Source organism: Rousettus aegyptiacus, unplaced genomic scaffold (assembly GCF_014176215.1).
Source record: "Rousettus aegyptiacus isolate mRouAeg1 unplaced genomic scaffold, mRouAeg1.p scaffold_m13_p_8, whole genome shotgun sequence".
Taxonomy (NCBI): Eukaryota; Metazoa; Chordata; class Mammalia; order Chiroptera; family Pteropodidae; genus Rousettus; species Rousettus aegyptiacus.
In genome coordinates, this window is record NW_023416311.1 from 100,540,458 (window position 1) to 100,557,657 (window position 17,200).

Genomic DNA, 17,200 nt, shown 5'->3' on the forward strand with positions numbered 1-17,200 from the left:
CCCTAATCTGTGTTCCTGGACATGATTCTAGAAGAAGGGAGGAGGGCTCCCCACACAGCCAAGCAATTCTTGAAACACCAGCTAGGTGTTCTAAAATTCAACTCAGTTATGACACTATCTGCCCGTAGATAGCATCTGGGTCCACATGTTTCCCCTCGCTTCCTTCAGAGGCTAGTCCCAAGCCCAGGTTATCTGTGCTTCTGATTTGCTGGCTATAAATCAGAGGTTGCCACAACTCCCTCCTTTGGTTCCATTAACTTGCTACGGAGGCTCACAGAACTCAGAGAAATATTTTACTCACTAGATCACCAGTTTATAATAAAAGGATATAACACGGGAAAAAACCAAATGGAAGAGATGCACAGGACAAGGTATGGGGAAAGGCGCGGAGCTTCCACACCCACACCCTCTCCAGGTTCACCATTCTCCCAGCACCTTCAAGTACTCACCAACCTCAGATCTCCAAACCTATTCCTTTAAATGACTTAGCTGGGTCTCCTGGCAACCGGACCTCATCCTTAGGTAAGACACCAGGAAGTCACCTTGTTAACATAACAAAATAAGCCTTTATATCTCTCATCATTTAGGAAGTTCCAAGGGTCAGAAATGGGACTGAAGAGAACCTAATATATGTATTTCTTATTTTAAATCACATCACAGTTCCCCACTAGGCTATATATACTGTCAGGACAAACTCAACTTTTTGGTTTGTTTCTTTGTGTGTTCTTCATCAGTCCATGAAGAAGGCTTCTAATATTGCATTTGAGTCAATTATCAATAATCTGAGTTGTTGAAAAATTTAGCAATCTATTATCCAAAGGAAATTTTAAAGGACAGCTCAATATCTAGTCCTAAATTTTTGTGTTGTGTTTGGCTTCTCAAAACTTAAAAAAAAAAAAAAAAAGAATTAATTTATTATTGCTCTGAGAAAAGAAATATTGCTATCATTAAATAGAATTTATAGAACTTAATCCATTAATATGCTGGATATTGTGTGCAAGGCAATTCATATTCATGTATATGGTTAATTAAAATTTAGACTGGACAATTATAACCTTTATAAAGGTGAAGTGATTTAGCTAATACAGTAAAACTCTTGATGCAAATACTTGACACTTCCAAAAATTTGCTCATCTTAGATTCACGCTCAGAATGTGAAGGAGTAGATTTATCTGTCATTGCTGAGAGATTCCATTCACTGTGTGTTTAGTATGCTTGACTAAAATCCAGCAGGAATCCAACTTTTGTTATCAGGATAGTTCTTCTTCATGAACTATTTTTCTATTACTTTAACTTGAGCTTATTGAAAATACACAAAGCTTCAGGCTTTTATGGAAATAGAGGACATAAAATGTTCTTCAACCAACAAAATATTTTTTTTATTCAGAATCTTCCAATTTTCAAGATATGAGAAAATAGCAGTTGAAATTAAAGTGATTTTTAAGAACTCTTTTAACATTTCCTTTTCTTTCATCTCCATACCTGTATAGGCAGTTTCCTATTGACTATTATCATTCCTATGATAAGAAAATATTATATTATGGATACGGTGGTTATCTATAAAATAGGATTAAAAATGAATAGTAATAATAGATATTACTTAATGAGCTTCATTCACTATTGTGACTTTTCAAGAATTAACAAGGTAGGTATAATAAAAATAATAACAATATAAATATATTTATTTGTTATTACTATCCCAATTTTAAAGATTAGAAAAAGAAAGATTAAGTATTTATACAAGGTCACAGAGTTTATAAAAGGCTATAATAGGTACACGGTTTATAGAAACTTTCTTTTTACTCATACAGATGTTATTTGCTTTTGTTTCCCTTATTGTTTTCTTTAGAATAAGTGAAATCATTTTGAGTGCCGTTATATTTGCTTAAGTCATTAAAACAATAAAATACTGGTAAACTAACACTTTATTTCTATGTAATTAGATAGTAAATCTCACATACACCCACACACACTAACATGGCAGATCACTATTTGAACCATTTAACGTCTGGATTCAATCCCTGAATCAAGAGTTTTGAGGTAGGATGCATAAAGATTAAACGTAAATGTAGCACTTAATTGTCTAAGTGGTTTTGAATATATATCTTCAAGTTCTTAAAAATACTTGAAATAATTTTTTATTAAATCTTCTAGTATTTCTAGAACTCTAGTATTTTTAAATGTTAGTCACCTCCAAATTAATGTCTTACAGATAAATTTTATGTGCAGTCAAACATTGAATTTTTATATTTTGGTTTTACTTTAGCTATTACTACATAAACAAAAAATAAAATATACTTCAAAAGAGAGTATGTAATAGATTGTTCCATCCTTTTTATCTGCTAGTCTATCACCGAATGTTTTTACAGTACTGTAATTCATTCATTCACTCAATGTATTTTAGCAGGTCCTATAATCTTTATTTCTGAGTAAATTATAGCATAGTGATTTATATTAAGTAAATATATCTCTTGATGTTTTTATTAATACTTGGAAATTTCCTCAAAGGAGAAAAAAAGGAAATGTATTTCTTTCGTCCTTGAGTATCAATAAATGCCCTTCACACACACACACACACACACACACACACACACACACACACACACAGCATGTCATAATTCAAAGTATAATTTTTTAAATGACATAGTTACTGAGAGGATGCTCACTTACCCTATACCGGAGTAAAAGATACTTTTACCTTTGGAATTAAACAGGAGACAAACATAACCTGTAAGAAGTTGTAGAACTTGGCCACTGTAATTCCATCTCAGTTCACTACATACTTTTCTCTTTTCTATGGGAACATGGTTATTTTTGTTAAGTACAGCATGTATACTTGATGAATTTGTAAGAATATATTTTTATTGACTTCATGAACAATTTCTTGCCACCTATTTTATTTCTTAATCTGTGTTGTACAGGTAATGTCATTAAGATGTTTCATATGCATCAAAAAGGACTCCTAGAAGATGATGGCAGTGTAATTACATAGTACATCATAAGCGATCTAACTTTGGCAGAGCTGAAGATTACTTCAGTTTTGAATTAATCTGAATGACCCCAGCTTTATTGCTGTTGAATTTCTAGAAATGATAAAATGTCAAGTCATTGGAAATAAAACGACAGAACCTAAACAATCTGACATGAGTAATGCGTAGTTTCTCTGACTTGTTCCATATTCTGTAGACTTTATTATCAACTACAATATTTTATCGAGAAATTCTTGTCTTAACAAATGTATCTTCCACTTTACTAAAATATACTTCTGCTATGTAAAGAATAGAAAATTCAGTGCTCTATATTTGTGCCTTATATACACTAAAATCTCAATGCATAGAAAAGATATAAGTAGTGAATCACTGTTTTACTTCTATTATATTTTAATTTTGGTATGGCATGTTAGTGAAATGCTATCGAGTCAATCTATTTTGGACAATACTACTATTTCAATGCATCTCAAGTTTTCTAGTGCTATTAGATAATTGTAAAATTTGGGAGCATTTTTTTTAAACTGCTATTTAACTTATATTGAGAGGACACTATAAAGAATAGCCATTTCACATTTATTATTACTGACCTCATAAAATTTGCTTTTATAAAACATAAAGCTCATATCTCAGTATATTGTCTTGAAAAGGAAGACTCATCTATAGTGTGCATTATCTGATATCCTTCAGACTACCTTTCAGAGTTTTAAATATTCTGACATTGTATCATCCCAGTTCTGGCTAAATTCTTCATTTTCACTAACCATAATTCCTAAGTGATGACACCAGATTAGATTATTTCCCTTGATTTTTTGATTCTTTTATTTTTGTTTTTAAATGTTCGAATGGAAAGCCAAGTCATAAACCTAATATGTAACTTGAAGTTGTTCCCCTTGAGTACATATAGTAAGAAGAAATAGCACAGCTTTTTAAGTTAGATGCCCATATTTTTGAAAGATTTCAGTCAACACCTCCACCCCACCCCACTCCTGACCCGATCATCCCCCACCACCTCCACTCACTACTGTCCTCGTTTGCAATCTGAAATCTGCTATATTTGATAGCTTCCTATTTCTCTCAAAACTTTGTCTTCTATCTATGTCTTTGATTTTTTTTTTGTCATAAGCTTCCTAATTATATATCCTGTTAGAGGATTTAAAGTACATTATTCACAATAGACCTCCATTGCTCTATTTTATTAGGAAAAATTCAAGACCTCTTGTAGCACTTATTAATGCACATAAGATTGGATCACAACCAACTATACCACAGAGTCAAAGTTTTTTTGGGTTTCTTCTCATTCTTTATAACCATTACACAATGAGAGGCAAAGGGTGTGGAGGCATTCTGGATAAATCATATTTCTATTTAATAGATATCTAGAAAAGAATAAAAAAAGGAAAAGAAAAATAGCTCACATATCTATGCTTTGTCCTTTTTTTTTGTAATTTATCCCCAATAAGTTTAGTACAACTTTAAATAACTGTATCACGTACTTTCTAGCCACATTAAACAGGAATTCATATATCCTCCATTTGCTAATAGAGATATTAGGGGTGCTTCAGGATCGGTGTTTAATATGGTTATTGGAAAACACTTATGCTCTACAGAAAGCTGATTGCAAAAGTCATATCAGGTTATCCTATAGAATCATAGCTATAAACTCGGACAAATGCCCCTTGAATGTCTCTCTTTACCTTCATGTCGATGATGGGTATAAAATGTAACCTATGATTCTATTCTTTTTCTTTGCTCTGGTTGTCTCAGGTTCAGGTCCTGCTTTATGTCCTCAATGTTGAGCATCCTCATATGACAGCCACTGTGTTCAGTGTTTAGGAAATAAACCTAACAAAATCAAATCTCATTCTATGAGAATTACTAGGTCGATAGATTGATATGACTTCTTAAACCAAAATTATTTTATAATGTCTATATAACACTTCATTATTGCCTCTTGGAGTTTTTTGTATATGTTTATTTGTTTATTTCTTAAATATGTCCTTTTAGAAAGAATTCTCATACCCCCCTCTGAAGGAAGGTATATAGTATTAATTAACTATTAAATGAATTAATTAAATTACTATTTTATACCACTGTAAAATGTACTTTCTATCTTTTACATGGAACCAAACATGTATATTACATGTTTCATTGAGGTAATGTCCATTGGATATAAATAATACTAATTTTAACATTATAAGAGAAAACAGTAAATATCTTTTTTAGAGGGGCAGGGGAGGAGTGGATGACAAAATTTAAGTGCTACCAGGTTACTGAAATGACTGAATATTGAAACTGATTGTGAAAGACCTTTAAGGTCTCTAAAAATATTTGGGAATATATATATATATAAAACTATTTGGCAGAGTCTCTATGTGTTGATTGACTATACCTCTTTTTTTCTCATAACTCTTGAAGTGAATAACTATAACATTGTAATGTAGTTTGTAAAAAAGCCTTCATCATTCAAAAAATGTGTTAAAGACCTTCCTATTTCAGTTTTTATGAATGTAACTAAAACAAAATTAATTCAACAAATTAATTACCTCGGTTGCTTTGCCTATGGGAGTACAATCTAAAATCCATGAATAATCGTTTAAATTGAAAAGGCACTATCAAAATGTTAACTTTGTGTTTTTATATTTAGTTTTGCTTTTGCATTTTTATATCCTTCTAGTCTCTTCCTTATTTTGATTGAACAGACTGCTGTTTAATCCATTAATATTTACTTTGATGAGATGTCAGTAAAACAGCCTATACTGTATCTTTTTCTTCATGTTATACCTTACAAAATTTTGAAAACTCTCTTAAACAATGAATATATTTTTTTTATTTTTGGTGGGATAATATATTTTTTCATGATTCTGGCATATTTTATATTGATAGAGATTTTTCTTATTTTTTCTGACTCTATCAAATTCATAGTAATGTTAGTACTCCACCTGGTGGTCAAAAAATACATTTTTTTTCTTTTTTTAAGGGTAAAAAATGGGAGATAGTGCATAACAGTTCCTAGCAGGGTACCAGTCAAAACCCATTAAATATAAATTGAATATTAGTTTATAATATACTATTTCAAATTCATCATGGATTACGATTTTGGTCATCTGTACATATAATTATTTTACAGCTCATTTTAGTTTTCTGGTTTATATTAATTGAGTAAACAGTCCATCTGTCTTGTATTTACATTATGTATATGTTTTATATTTATGTATGTTAGGAAATATAACCTTAACTTTCTATAAATAGTTATCTATCTTCTATTATCTATCTCTCATCTATATATTATCTATCTTTTTCATCTGTCATATATTCCTGCATTTTGTTGTATTAGTATCAATTAATTTCATGGTTATTCTTACCTTTACATTGATATTAGGTATACTTTGATGTTGTTTTCAAGTAAAACATTTCCTCACAGTACTTTTAACGTGGCACATTCTACTATTTATAATGTCCAATTAAAATTCTAGAAAAGGATCAGTTACTCAATAATTCTTCGCAGCATTTTTTCACAATTATGTTTTAAATTTGATTTATTTTCCATAGACTATATTTTTCCAGCCTGGTAATCTTACTATATACTTTATTAACTCCTCTGTCAACACAAATTATATATGTCTCATCAGGCATCTTCCATCTGAAAGTTCCTGAATCTTCTCCTATTGGCTCAGCTATTGGAAGAATAAGAGCCGTGGATCCCGATTTTGGACAAAATGCAGAAATTGATTATAATATTGTTCCAGGAGATGGGGGAAATTTGTTTGACATCGTCACAGATGAGGATACACAAGAAGGAATCATCAAATTGAAAAAGGTATACAGATAAATTTTTCGACAGTTGAGTACTCAAAATAATTAAAGAACAGAAAGACTAAAACTTGAAAATGACAGCGATTTTAATTTCACTTTCATTAGCAGTATGTCAAATGAAAAAAAAAAAAAAAAAGAGATGACTGTGAAGTATTCATTCCCAGAGGCATTTTTATTTTGTGATTCAACAGATATATATTTTATGTTGAAACAACTAGGCCTATTTGTTTGATGAAATTATTAAGAGTTCTTACTAGAATTTAATTATTTTTTTTTATTTTTACAAGCTTAGATTAAAAAAATAAAATAAAATAATAAGATCTAGAAGTAAACTCTAACCCTACCAGCCTTAGTCTTTTCTCTTTTATGACTTTTCTAAGAATATAAATCTCAAATTTACAAATCGTTGGTGAGTATTGACATCACAGTAGAGAAATCCTGATGTAGGCAGGCTCTACGAAGTATCTACATACAAAGTGTCTAAGTGGATAAAAATGATGGTCAGGTTTATATAAACTGAGGAGAATTTTAAAAGGGCAGTTTTTAAAATTTTATTTTTTAATCTTGGATTAAGTTTATGAGCACTGCTACAAAATGCCATTTCCTTGTGTCACTTTGAGTTCAGAATAATATGAAATTTTATAAATCTCTCTAAAGCATAAGACATTGGCTAAAAAATATTCTTACTCTATATTTATGTCATATTGCACCAAGTAAAATATATAAACAAATTAAAAGTACCCTATATGTTATTAAGTATTGCAACAATAAAAACACAGAATCAGGATGAAAAAACTTTAAAAATATTTCACCCTATTTAAAGTTTATAAGATAGCCACATTTAAAATGAGAGTACAAGGTGCTTTGTGTTCAGCAACTTTATTCTTAAGTTAAAAACTAAGTTTACTATATTTTTGCCAGTATTTTTCATCCTAATGGATAAGTGCAAATAAACATATATTAATTAAGTATAAAATACATGAATTAAAAATGTTCAAAGACTGAAATACATGAATAATTATAAAAGTACTCTGGGTTTCTTGTTGCTGATTAAGAAATTTAGGCAATTAAATTACTCAAATTTTGTGAATGAACAATTTAATATTTTGCATAATTTTTCAAACAGTTCTGTACCATTTTTATAAAAAACATCTATTAAGAACTAATAAGTAATGATATCATGTTTAAAATGAATAATGGTGCCCTTCGAGCCACTGTTCTCTTACTCAGGCCCACTTCTATGTCTGGAAGTGAACTTTCCCTTCTAATAAAGCTTATCTTTTCTGCTGTTAACAAAAAAAAAAATGCTGAAGTGATTTTCTATTTATTTTAAAACAATTCTTTGAGAACTAAAAAAATTCTTACTATTTTACTATGTTACTCAGAAATATTATTTCATCTCAAATAAACATAACAGTGATCACATAGAATCCAAAGCAGAACTATTTTCTTTTTTCTTAAAAAAGCATGAGATAAAATACTTTATTTTTTCACCAGGACTCTTTAACAAATAAGCTAAGTTCTCAACTGGTCTCTTTGGACACTTATATTTTACTGATGCCTTTGTAAGTCACTAAAACTCATTTTCTTTCTATGGTCTTGAAACAGAAAGGGAGTGAATTCAAATGATTTGGTAGCATAGCACCATCATGTGGTTAAATTTTGAATAACTCACAAAAATCGAAATAACTTCTTATATATAGCCAACCATACATCTCAATTTATTAAATTTAAAATACTCCTTTTTTTCTAGCCAATCCGACATGTGTAATTAAAAAAAATAAGTAGTGTTTTTAATTCGTTTCTGCAAATAATATGACACTGTAAAGGTTTGTCTTCTATTTTTTAAACTTCTGCCTAACATTCTTAAATAGTCTCATCAACTAGAAATCAGTCCTCAAATTGACATAACCAGGGCAGATTGTTGGTTTGTAGACATTTCTGTATGTTTTTATAGTCTTTTCAAATTCAGAATGTCTAAAGCCAAATTCCTTCCTTCTCCCAACAAAAGTGCACCTGCATATATTTTCTCCTTCCTTGTTTAAGGCCTCATCTCATCTCCGGTCCCTTAAACCAGAAATTCAGGCTTTTTTTCTTACAGTTTTCATTGCTGTTTACATCCTCTTGCCAAACAGAATGAGAAGCCCAGCTCCTGATTTCTCCTGAAGTAGGGTTAATCTTTCTTTCATTGGTTAATTTACAGCCCTCCTCATTGCTCTTTTCCACCACCGAGATGGCTGTTCTCTGAGCTTTACACCTTATCTCCATCCAAACTGACTTCCTCAAGAGTGAACAGTAGAAACCTAAATCTGCTCATTTTACCCTCATGCTGAAATCCATCTCTGGTTCCCATAACTAGTAAGATTAAGAAAAAACAGCATATTTTGTATTACCATCTCTGACACGCACACACACCCACACACACAGACATGCATATACATATATGCACGCATATGCACTTGCTACTTTGACAGTACACCAAATTTACCGCAATTTCTAGCAAAGATCCTGTGCTATTCTTCCTTCTGGATAGACGGCACTGCCCCTCCAGAGTATCTCATTAATTTTTTCCTGTCCTTGAACATGCCTCTCTCCCATGCCTCTCACTAAAAACTTCCTTGAGTCCTTCAGGCAAAGTGGATCATGCCTTACTTTATTCCCAAAATGCTAGCATTTCTGTCAAAGCATTTATAATACTTACGGTGCTCTTATTTTAAACGCATCTGCTTCTTCCTACTATACTTTGTCATATCTATATTTGTGTTGCCAGGATAAAGGAAATGTTTGAAATATATGGAGTGTTCAGAATTTTTGTTAACTAAAAATACAAATATCTCACAGTGGTTTACTGTTTTAGTTTCCCATGCATTATTTCTTTGTCTTCACATGCTTTTTGAAACTCAACATGTTTTGTAAAGTACTTAGAAAACAGTGTTCTACTGATTAAACAAATGGGAAATATGAAGCTCAGAGAAGAAAGTTAACTTTTTCAAAATCACACAGCTTGCAGTAGATTTTAGTATATTTTCGAAAAGCGTATACCTTCAACTATTGTGAAGAACATATATGTTAGAAGTAAATGTGAGCATGCTCATTCAGGGAAGCTAAACAAAATTAGCATTCCTAGATTATCATGATTTATTTGCATATAAATCATATGTTTTATTTAAATATTTGTAATAGTTGATGAAACCTTTTCTCATTTTTAGGAAAAATATCACCAAAAGGATCTTCTAATTCTATTTCGTTTCGTTTCGTTTTATCTTAGTACCTGAATTTGTTCCATACTCGCAGGTTTACTCCTCAAGGCAGGGAGGATGCCATCTGCAGCACCTCTTTCTGTTAAAGGCTCACACGATTAGATTGGACCCCTCAAGTCTTCCTTTAATTAACTCAACATAGAGTAAGAACCTTAATTATATTTGCATAATTTATTTTCCCATAAAACAACACATTCATGGGGGCAATATCTCACTCAATTCGCCAGCCCCTCACCTACGCAAGGGCAAGGAATAATACAGGTCACTGGGGACAGGAATCTTGGGGATACCTTAGAATTCTGTCTATGAAAGCTATTGTTTTTCAGATTCCTAAAAATATAATTGTAGCTACGCATTTTCACTCAACATTGTCTAGAAGCATGATGAGTCCTGGAAGAGCTCAAGGATTTTTTCTCTTGTATTTAATACATTAACCTAAAAATAAACAACCAAAGTGAAGCAACAAGTGTCGAGATCCAAAGAATAGCTATTCAGGAAGCACTGATTTAGACAACATCCCAAATCATGTATGCAAAAGGGAGGGGAAGAATTATACGAATAGAAAAAAGGAATTTTTATGAGTGTTAACAAGCTAAGGAAGAAATGTCTGTAAGTGTAGGCAAGCTAACATAGTGATGTTAATTCTAAAGAATATCTTTAATTTTTGATCTGATTGTCATAAAGTCTGCTTTCCTGTTAACTTTGTAAACAGCAATTTGAAATACGACCCTGCTTTAGGCACAGTCATTTTGCAAGTTTTAACATTCTCAAGGTTTGAGGAGGAAGACAGGTAAGGCAGTTCCTACCGGATGGCAGTTCCAACAACGTTTTGAAGTGGCTCCAGTCATATTATTTTCCATGTGTCAAACATTATTTATTTCTCTCTGAAATGACAAGATTATTTGGCACTTAATGTTTTATATAGTTTTTCATGACCTGCACCTCAGCATAATAAGAGTAGAGAGAGTGGCTAACTAAAAACAGAGATGCAAAGAAGCAATATCTTGCCCAATTTCTCCCTTTATACATCAAAGAACGGTGAAGTATATCATATTTCATTTCTCCATAGTTATGTTTTCTTACTGTAGAACTTCCTACAATGTCAATTGGTTTCTAAAAATTATGTTCTCATTAGCATTCCTTTATTAAAATACTCTTCAGAGCAAGGAGTTACTCAACTAAATTCTCTTAAATCGATCATTTTCTTACTTTTCTAAAAAGGTTTATAAAATTAAATAGGGTCCTAAGTAATGTCACAAAGGTTTTATTTATTGTGCTAAAACTAAATTACCTTACCTTTATAATCATAGGTTTTTGTCATAGGATATGATTAATTTTCTAACAAAACGAATCCTGTTTTTTCTATATTTATTTTAAATGTTAAAGTTTATTTTGATTGTAAAGTTAGATAAATTTCATTCCTTGATACCATCCCAAACCTCCCCCCCAATAAAAAGTGGGGGATAGTCAGTCAGATAGGCTGAATAAAGTCAACTCAAAAGAGATCAATATTGATTATCTTTGCTCTTTCTGAACTATTGAGTTTTATAAAGTGGCATTGCTTAAAGGCCAGAGCCATGAAAAAGCAAGGTCATCAAGGAGGATAATTTTGTGGCATTTCTCCTACAATTTTCTCCAGTTCTTTGATCACTGCAGGATATCAGTTTTCAGTTGCAAGAAAACCTGTATGTACAGAGAGGTTCTTTTATCTCACTCTATATCTCCCTGACCATCAAGTATCTGCCTGCTGTGATAAGTCAGAAGTTCTTAAAAGGCATAGATGATGCCTGATCTTCTAAAGAATATAGACAAGGTTGCATAATCCTCCCTATATTTCTGGGCTTGAAATTAAATTTAAAATGGAGAGTCAAGTCCATCAGATAGCTGTGGAATTATAATCAAATAGGTAAATAAAACTGAGTTCTAATCTAGAACACATTTGCCTAATCATACAGATAATCAGAGGCATTTCAGTGTTTAGGAGAAAATAGAGAGGGGAAATGAGGAACAATTGGTACTAACTCCTACATTCTAAGATAAAAGGGGGGGATGAGTACGTGCCAGGGGAGCTCAGCAAGCTTTCTACGCTAAAAGACTTAACGTAGTAAAGTCAAAATTGTCTTACACTAGAAGTTAGGGGTCACTGTGATAGAAAATTTATATTGTTTACCATACATAGAGCATTTAGAACCCAGAGCCCCTGGCCATTCTTTGTCAGTGAGGAGACAGGCTGGGTCCCCTGCCTGGCCCTGCTTCCTTCTCCCATCCTGCAGGGCAGAGGCTATCCGTGGATGATGCCAGCCTTGTCGCACTCACCTTTCTAGAATATAAAACAGAAATATACATATTTTTCTCTATATATTTTTAATTGAGATTAGCTAGTGCAGCCCTCTATCTTATACGCCCATCTCTTTCAGACATCTCTTAAGTCATCTGATTTCTCTTGAACTCTTCAAATGACAGTGAACATAGTAGTATTGCTTCAAACAACTCATTCATTAAACAAGATGGCACGTTTCTCGCTGTTCTCTACGTCTGTTGAATAGAGAAGGAGCAAACCTTATTTGTCACGGCATCTTTCTCCCCTCAGGATGTATCCCAGGCCTTATCTTATCACTACATACACCATCTATATATCTATCTATGTCTATATCTATATCTATATCTATATCTATATCAATTAATTCAATTTGGAAAGATTTACTTTGTTAAAGATTTATTATTTTTTAACCTAAAGTCACATTTAATAATTTAAATTATTGTTAGCTTTACTAAGAGATATATAAACCTAACTGATATACAACATGATAGTCTTTCAATATGTGAAAATGTCTATCCCATCTTGTTTTGATCTTTATTCCAGGTTAAATATTTCCATTTGTATTTGCAGCAGTTTCATATTTTTTCTCTTCAATAGTGTTTTGCTATTCTATTTTGGCCATTGGTTGTCTTTTCATGAGTTTGGTACCAGTAACAAAACATGGTAGTCAAGCTATGGGCAATCAAAACAAAAGCATCGTAAGATTATCTTCATTTTTTCCCCCAAGATATTATATTTTTATTCATAGGACCAATAACTATAATATTAACCATGGCATGTTATGCATATCACTCTTTTATTGGTCTAAAGATAAGTCAAAATTCCTAATAAGAACAAGATGGAAATGGAAGAAAAATAAATATTATATGTATATCACTTTGAGATAACTAAAAATATAAACAGTCAAAGAAAGCATTGAATATGAAGCAGTTTAAAACCTTAACAAATTAGATAAAATAAAGGGAATAATTAAAGGAAAAATAAATATAGATCCTTCTGAATGAAAATTACTGTGAGAAAGACTTAATGTCAAGTCAGAGAGGTGTTATTGTTTATTGCAATAAACTCTGTGCAACTGTGATTGTTTTTGAGAATTTCACAGTATTTCTTTTTTAATTTCCTTTTTTCATCCTCAGAGAAAACACATAAAACAACAATCTTGTCCTTGAAAGAGAGAAATATACTTTCTTTATTTCTCTTAGGTGTACTAAGGCAAAAAATGGATGTGTCGACACAGCAATTAGCAAGCCATTGGAGTCATACTAGAGGGAATTAATTTAGAAAACAAAGTTTTAAAGGTCCCAGAAAATCTCTATGTAAATGTTAATTTCATGTGGACTTAATTTTTCATAGGTGATTCGAAGTCAGAACCATTGACCTTACTATTTTCATTTATATAAAACACCACAGCAACACCATATTTCTAGAATGTAATATTTTTAGTTATTGGGAACATAAAACAAATACTCAGGATAAAAGTGTATTTAAGTAGTGGTAAAGTTAAAATAGAGAATCAGTGACTCCACGAACAAATGACTTTCAAATATTATATTTCACAGTTTCTATAATTTAATCATATGTGTTCAAAGCTTTAATTATTAGTAAAATATCTTGATAATGGTTTACACTCAGTGTCTAATAATTATACAGTCAGTGTTAAGAAAACAAAAGACCCAAACTCTTTTCATAATGACCACTGTTTGCTTTTTAAATCCTGACAGAGTTCATTTTTAGAGAAAATACCTAGGCATTTAAATGTTTAATAGAAAATTATTATTGTTGAAATAAGAAAAAACATATTTTATTATACCAAATTTCCAGCTGGAATCTGAAGAGTATCTTCAAGTATTCAATTTCAGTTGTTGTGTTTTAATTACTATTAAATTCCACTAGGTGTCAGAATTGTATAAGAACAAAAACTGCTTGCCTGAAAAGTTGTTCTTTTGCTGCTCATATAAAATGAATAAGCTCTACCTAGCATGTATGTGTACATATATGTCATTTTAATGTATGCAGCAGATTATCTTTACCCGTTGCCCAGAAGCTTCTACAAGCAAGTGATTCTTTTCTTAAAACGTTCCCTTACCCATTAGGTACAAAGGAAAATGAAATGTTGAAACCAATACAATTTGTATTCACTTGCAAATGTTCCGAAGCAATGTCCCCCATCTTTGCCTCATCCTGTATGACTATACCACCTCAACTTTCATTTGTCCTCACTCCAGCCATTAGATTTTGAAACAAAGAAAGCATATACTTTTAAAGTAGAAGCCTCCAACCTTCACCTTGACCACCGTTTTCACTCCGTGGGCCCTTTCAAAGACACAGCCACAGTGAAGGTCAGCGTGCTGGACGTGGATGAGCCGCCGGTTTTCAGCAAGCCACTGTACACCATGGAGGTTTACGAAGACACTCCGGTCGGGACCATCATTGGTGCCGTCACTGCACAAGACCTCGATGTGGGCAGTAGTGCTGTTAGGTAAGAACAAGGAATGTTTTTTTTATATGTGTGTCAGAAAAATAAATTTAACAACAAACAAACAGAATCTCTGTGCAAACCAGCATGAATGATTTAGTTTGGAATATGATGCTTAAAAATGTAATGGCTTCATGTGAGAAATATTAATGGAAAAAGCCTTAGGATTTGAACAAAAACATGTGATATCATTTCCTGTGGCAGGGTTTAGCAGTGGTGCGATGTTGGATATGTCACTCAAGCTAACCAAACTCAATTTCTTATCTATAAAAGGGATTTACGAGTCCAACCTCAAAGAATGATTTTCGTGATTAATGATAGTAAGATACTTTTACAGTGGCTGGAAGATAATAGACATTTAATAAATTTTTGGTTACTCTAAAATCTCTGTCTCTCCCCTGAAGTTAGTGCTTGAAAATGAAGGTTTTACCACTTACAATTTGCAGTTCATTTTCTCACTGTGACAATTGTGTCTGCTGGTGGAAGCACAGTTAGAGTCAGTCCTTGCAAAAGATGAATTACGGAATTTCTTGAAGTCCAGACTTTGCCAGGATCTCCCAGTGACATAAGGCTTCTGGGCAGTGGCTTGGCAAAGCAATCATTAGAGTAAGGAAATGCGAGAGAACAGTTTTTATCCCCACTCCCTCGAAGCTATAAATTCCACTTGTGACATGATGGGAGTTCCCTTTTCTTAACTTATATATTAATCCTACAACATATTTTGAGACTCATTCTCGTTCACCTTTACTTCTGTACATTTAAATTCCCTGCCACATGCCTACAGGTACTGAGGACGGGGAGTAGAAAGAGGAGGTGAAAGAGAGAGAGAATGAGAAGGAGAGGGATGGGGAGAGAAACATGGGAATTTTTCTGAATCTTACACCTCTAATTAATGATGAAAATGGATCAGCAATTCAATGGTGGCTTCAACACAACACATTTATAACATACAGGAAAATCTCAGTAAATATCTTGCAAGCACTCAAGCTCTGCTCTTTGTATACATCTGAATCCATTCTCTAAAGTGGCCAGAATAAAGTACATCTGTGATCAGGAGAGAGCTCTAAAGAAGCACATTTGTCTTGGGAAAAGGAAGAGAAACAGCAATTACTGGGCAACCTTATGTGTCAGGCCAAATACTGGCTAATTTACTCATTGAAGTTAAGTGGCTATTCTACATGTCCATATAACAACATGATTTACTTCCAATTAAACTCCAGGAAACTTTATTTATTAATAGTGTTTGTCGGGGTAGTCTCGAGAATCTGCCGTGTTAGTAGTTGTTACATATTAACCTGTCATCATTTATCGATATTGTTTCTGAAGACCCTGTGTGTGCTGTTGATAATTGTGAAAGTGAGAGGTACCTGGTGAGTAGATTTACAGGTGCTTACAAGAGTATAAACAGTTATGGAAGAAATATTGAATGTTATAAAGAAAGAAATAAAAATAAATATGGATTGAAGCTCTCTATGGTTCAATAAATGAGGAGAATTAGGGGACATAGTGGAACTCTAAAATATTTTAGAGAACATGCTAAATTATTTAAATTTACCATATATTCTATTTTGGGGGACTGATAAAAGCATGACGAGATCAACATATTAATAAAATATGATTTTAATGAGGTGAATGTTACAAACTTTCAGATACACCTGAATGGTTAGAGTCAGGACGCTGGTAGGAGGAATAAAAGAGACCTACTTTTTAGAGAAATTCTCCAGCTATAAGCCTGATTTCTTTTTTTTTTTTTTTTTTAAATGTCAAATGTCACAGGAGCTAGGATTTGACAACTGTTACTTTATATGAAATAAAATAATACCCCCTGTCTTCTAATGGGTACTGACTCACTAAAGTTGTAGACACTAAAAGATTCCCATGAGGCGTTGTCTAAAGATAAAGTTGCTTTTGAATCAACATGAAAGTTGCCTTAAAGGAAACTACATGCTCGAATCATGTCGGCTGAGGAAACATGGGGTATGAATCACTTTTCTTGGTCTGAAAACATGTTTGCTCAGTTAAGAATAGTAGTAAAAATATGTTGTGAAAAGTAAGCATCAAAATGTAAAATTACTTGACATGTTTAGGTATTTCTGTTTATTTTGTTTTATTTTGCTTAACTGTCTTTTCACATGGTTATTTTGCAAGGTATTGATTTAGGACTATATTATTCCATGTTACTGGTTTTTATTAATATTGAGCACAGCAGAGAGCCAGAATCGAGGATTTAAACAGTTTAGAAGAAAATTTTTGTTACTTGTAATGAATCTAGTTATGCCGTATCTGGTCCCTCCTGAGTAGACCTTAATTTCTAGTTATTTCTTACACTTCTAGCCTTTCC

At 32.4% G+C, this 17,200-nt stretch overlaps 1 protein-coding gene across 7 annotated transcripts in view; it reads left to right on the forward strand.

Moving 5' to 3' along the window:
- Positions 1-17,200, forward strand: part of CDH12 (cadherin 12) — an 812,943-nt gene that overhangs the window by 762,131 nt on the left and 33,612 nt on the right. For all 7 annotated transcript variants that reach the window (XM_016137287.2, XM_016137288.2, XM_016137285.2 and 4 more), the window contains 2 exons: positions 6,620-6,807; positions 14,609-14,862. In XM_016137287.2, coding sequence (XP_015992773.2) covers positions 6,620-6,807; positions 14,609-14,862 — 442 coding nt within the window. The remainder of the gene's footprint in view (positions 1-6,619; positions 6,808-14,608; positions 14,863-17,200) is intronic.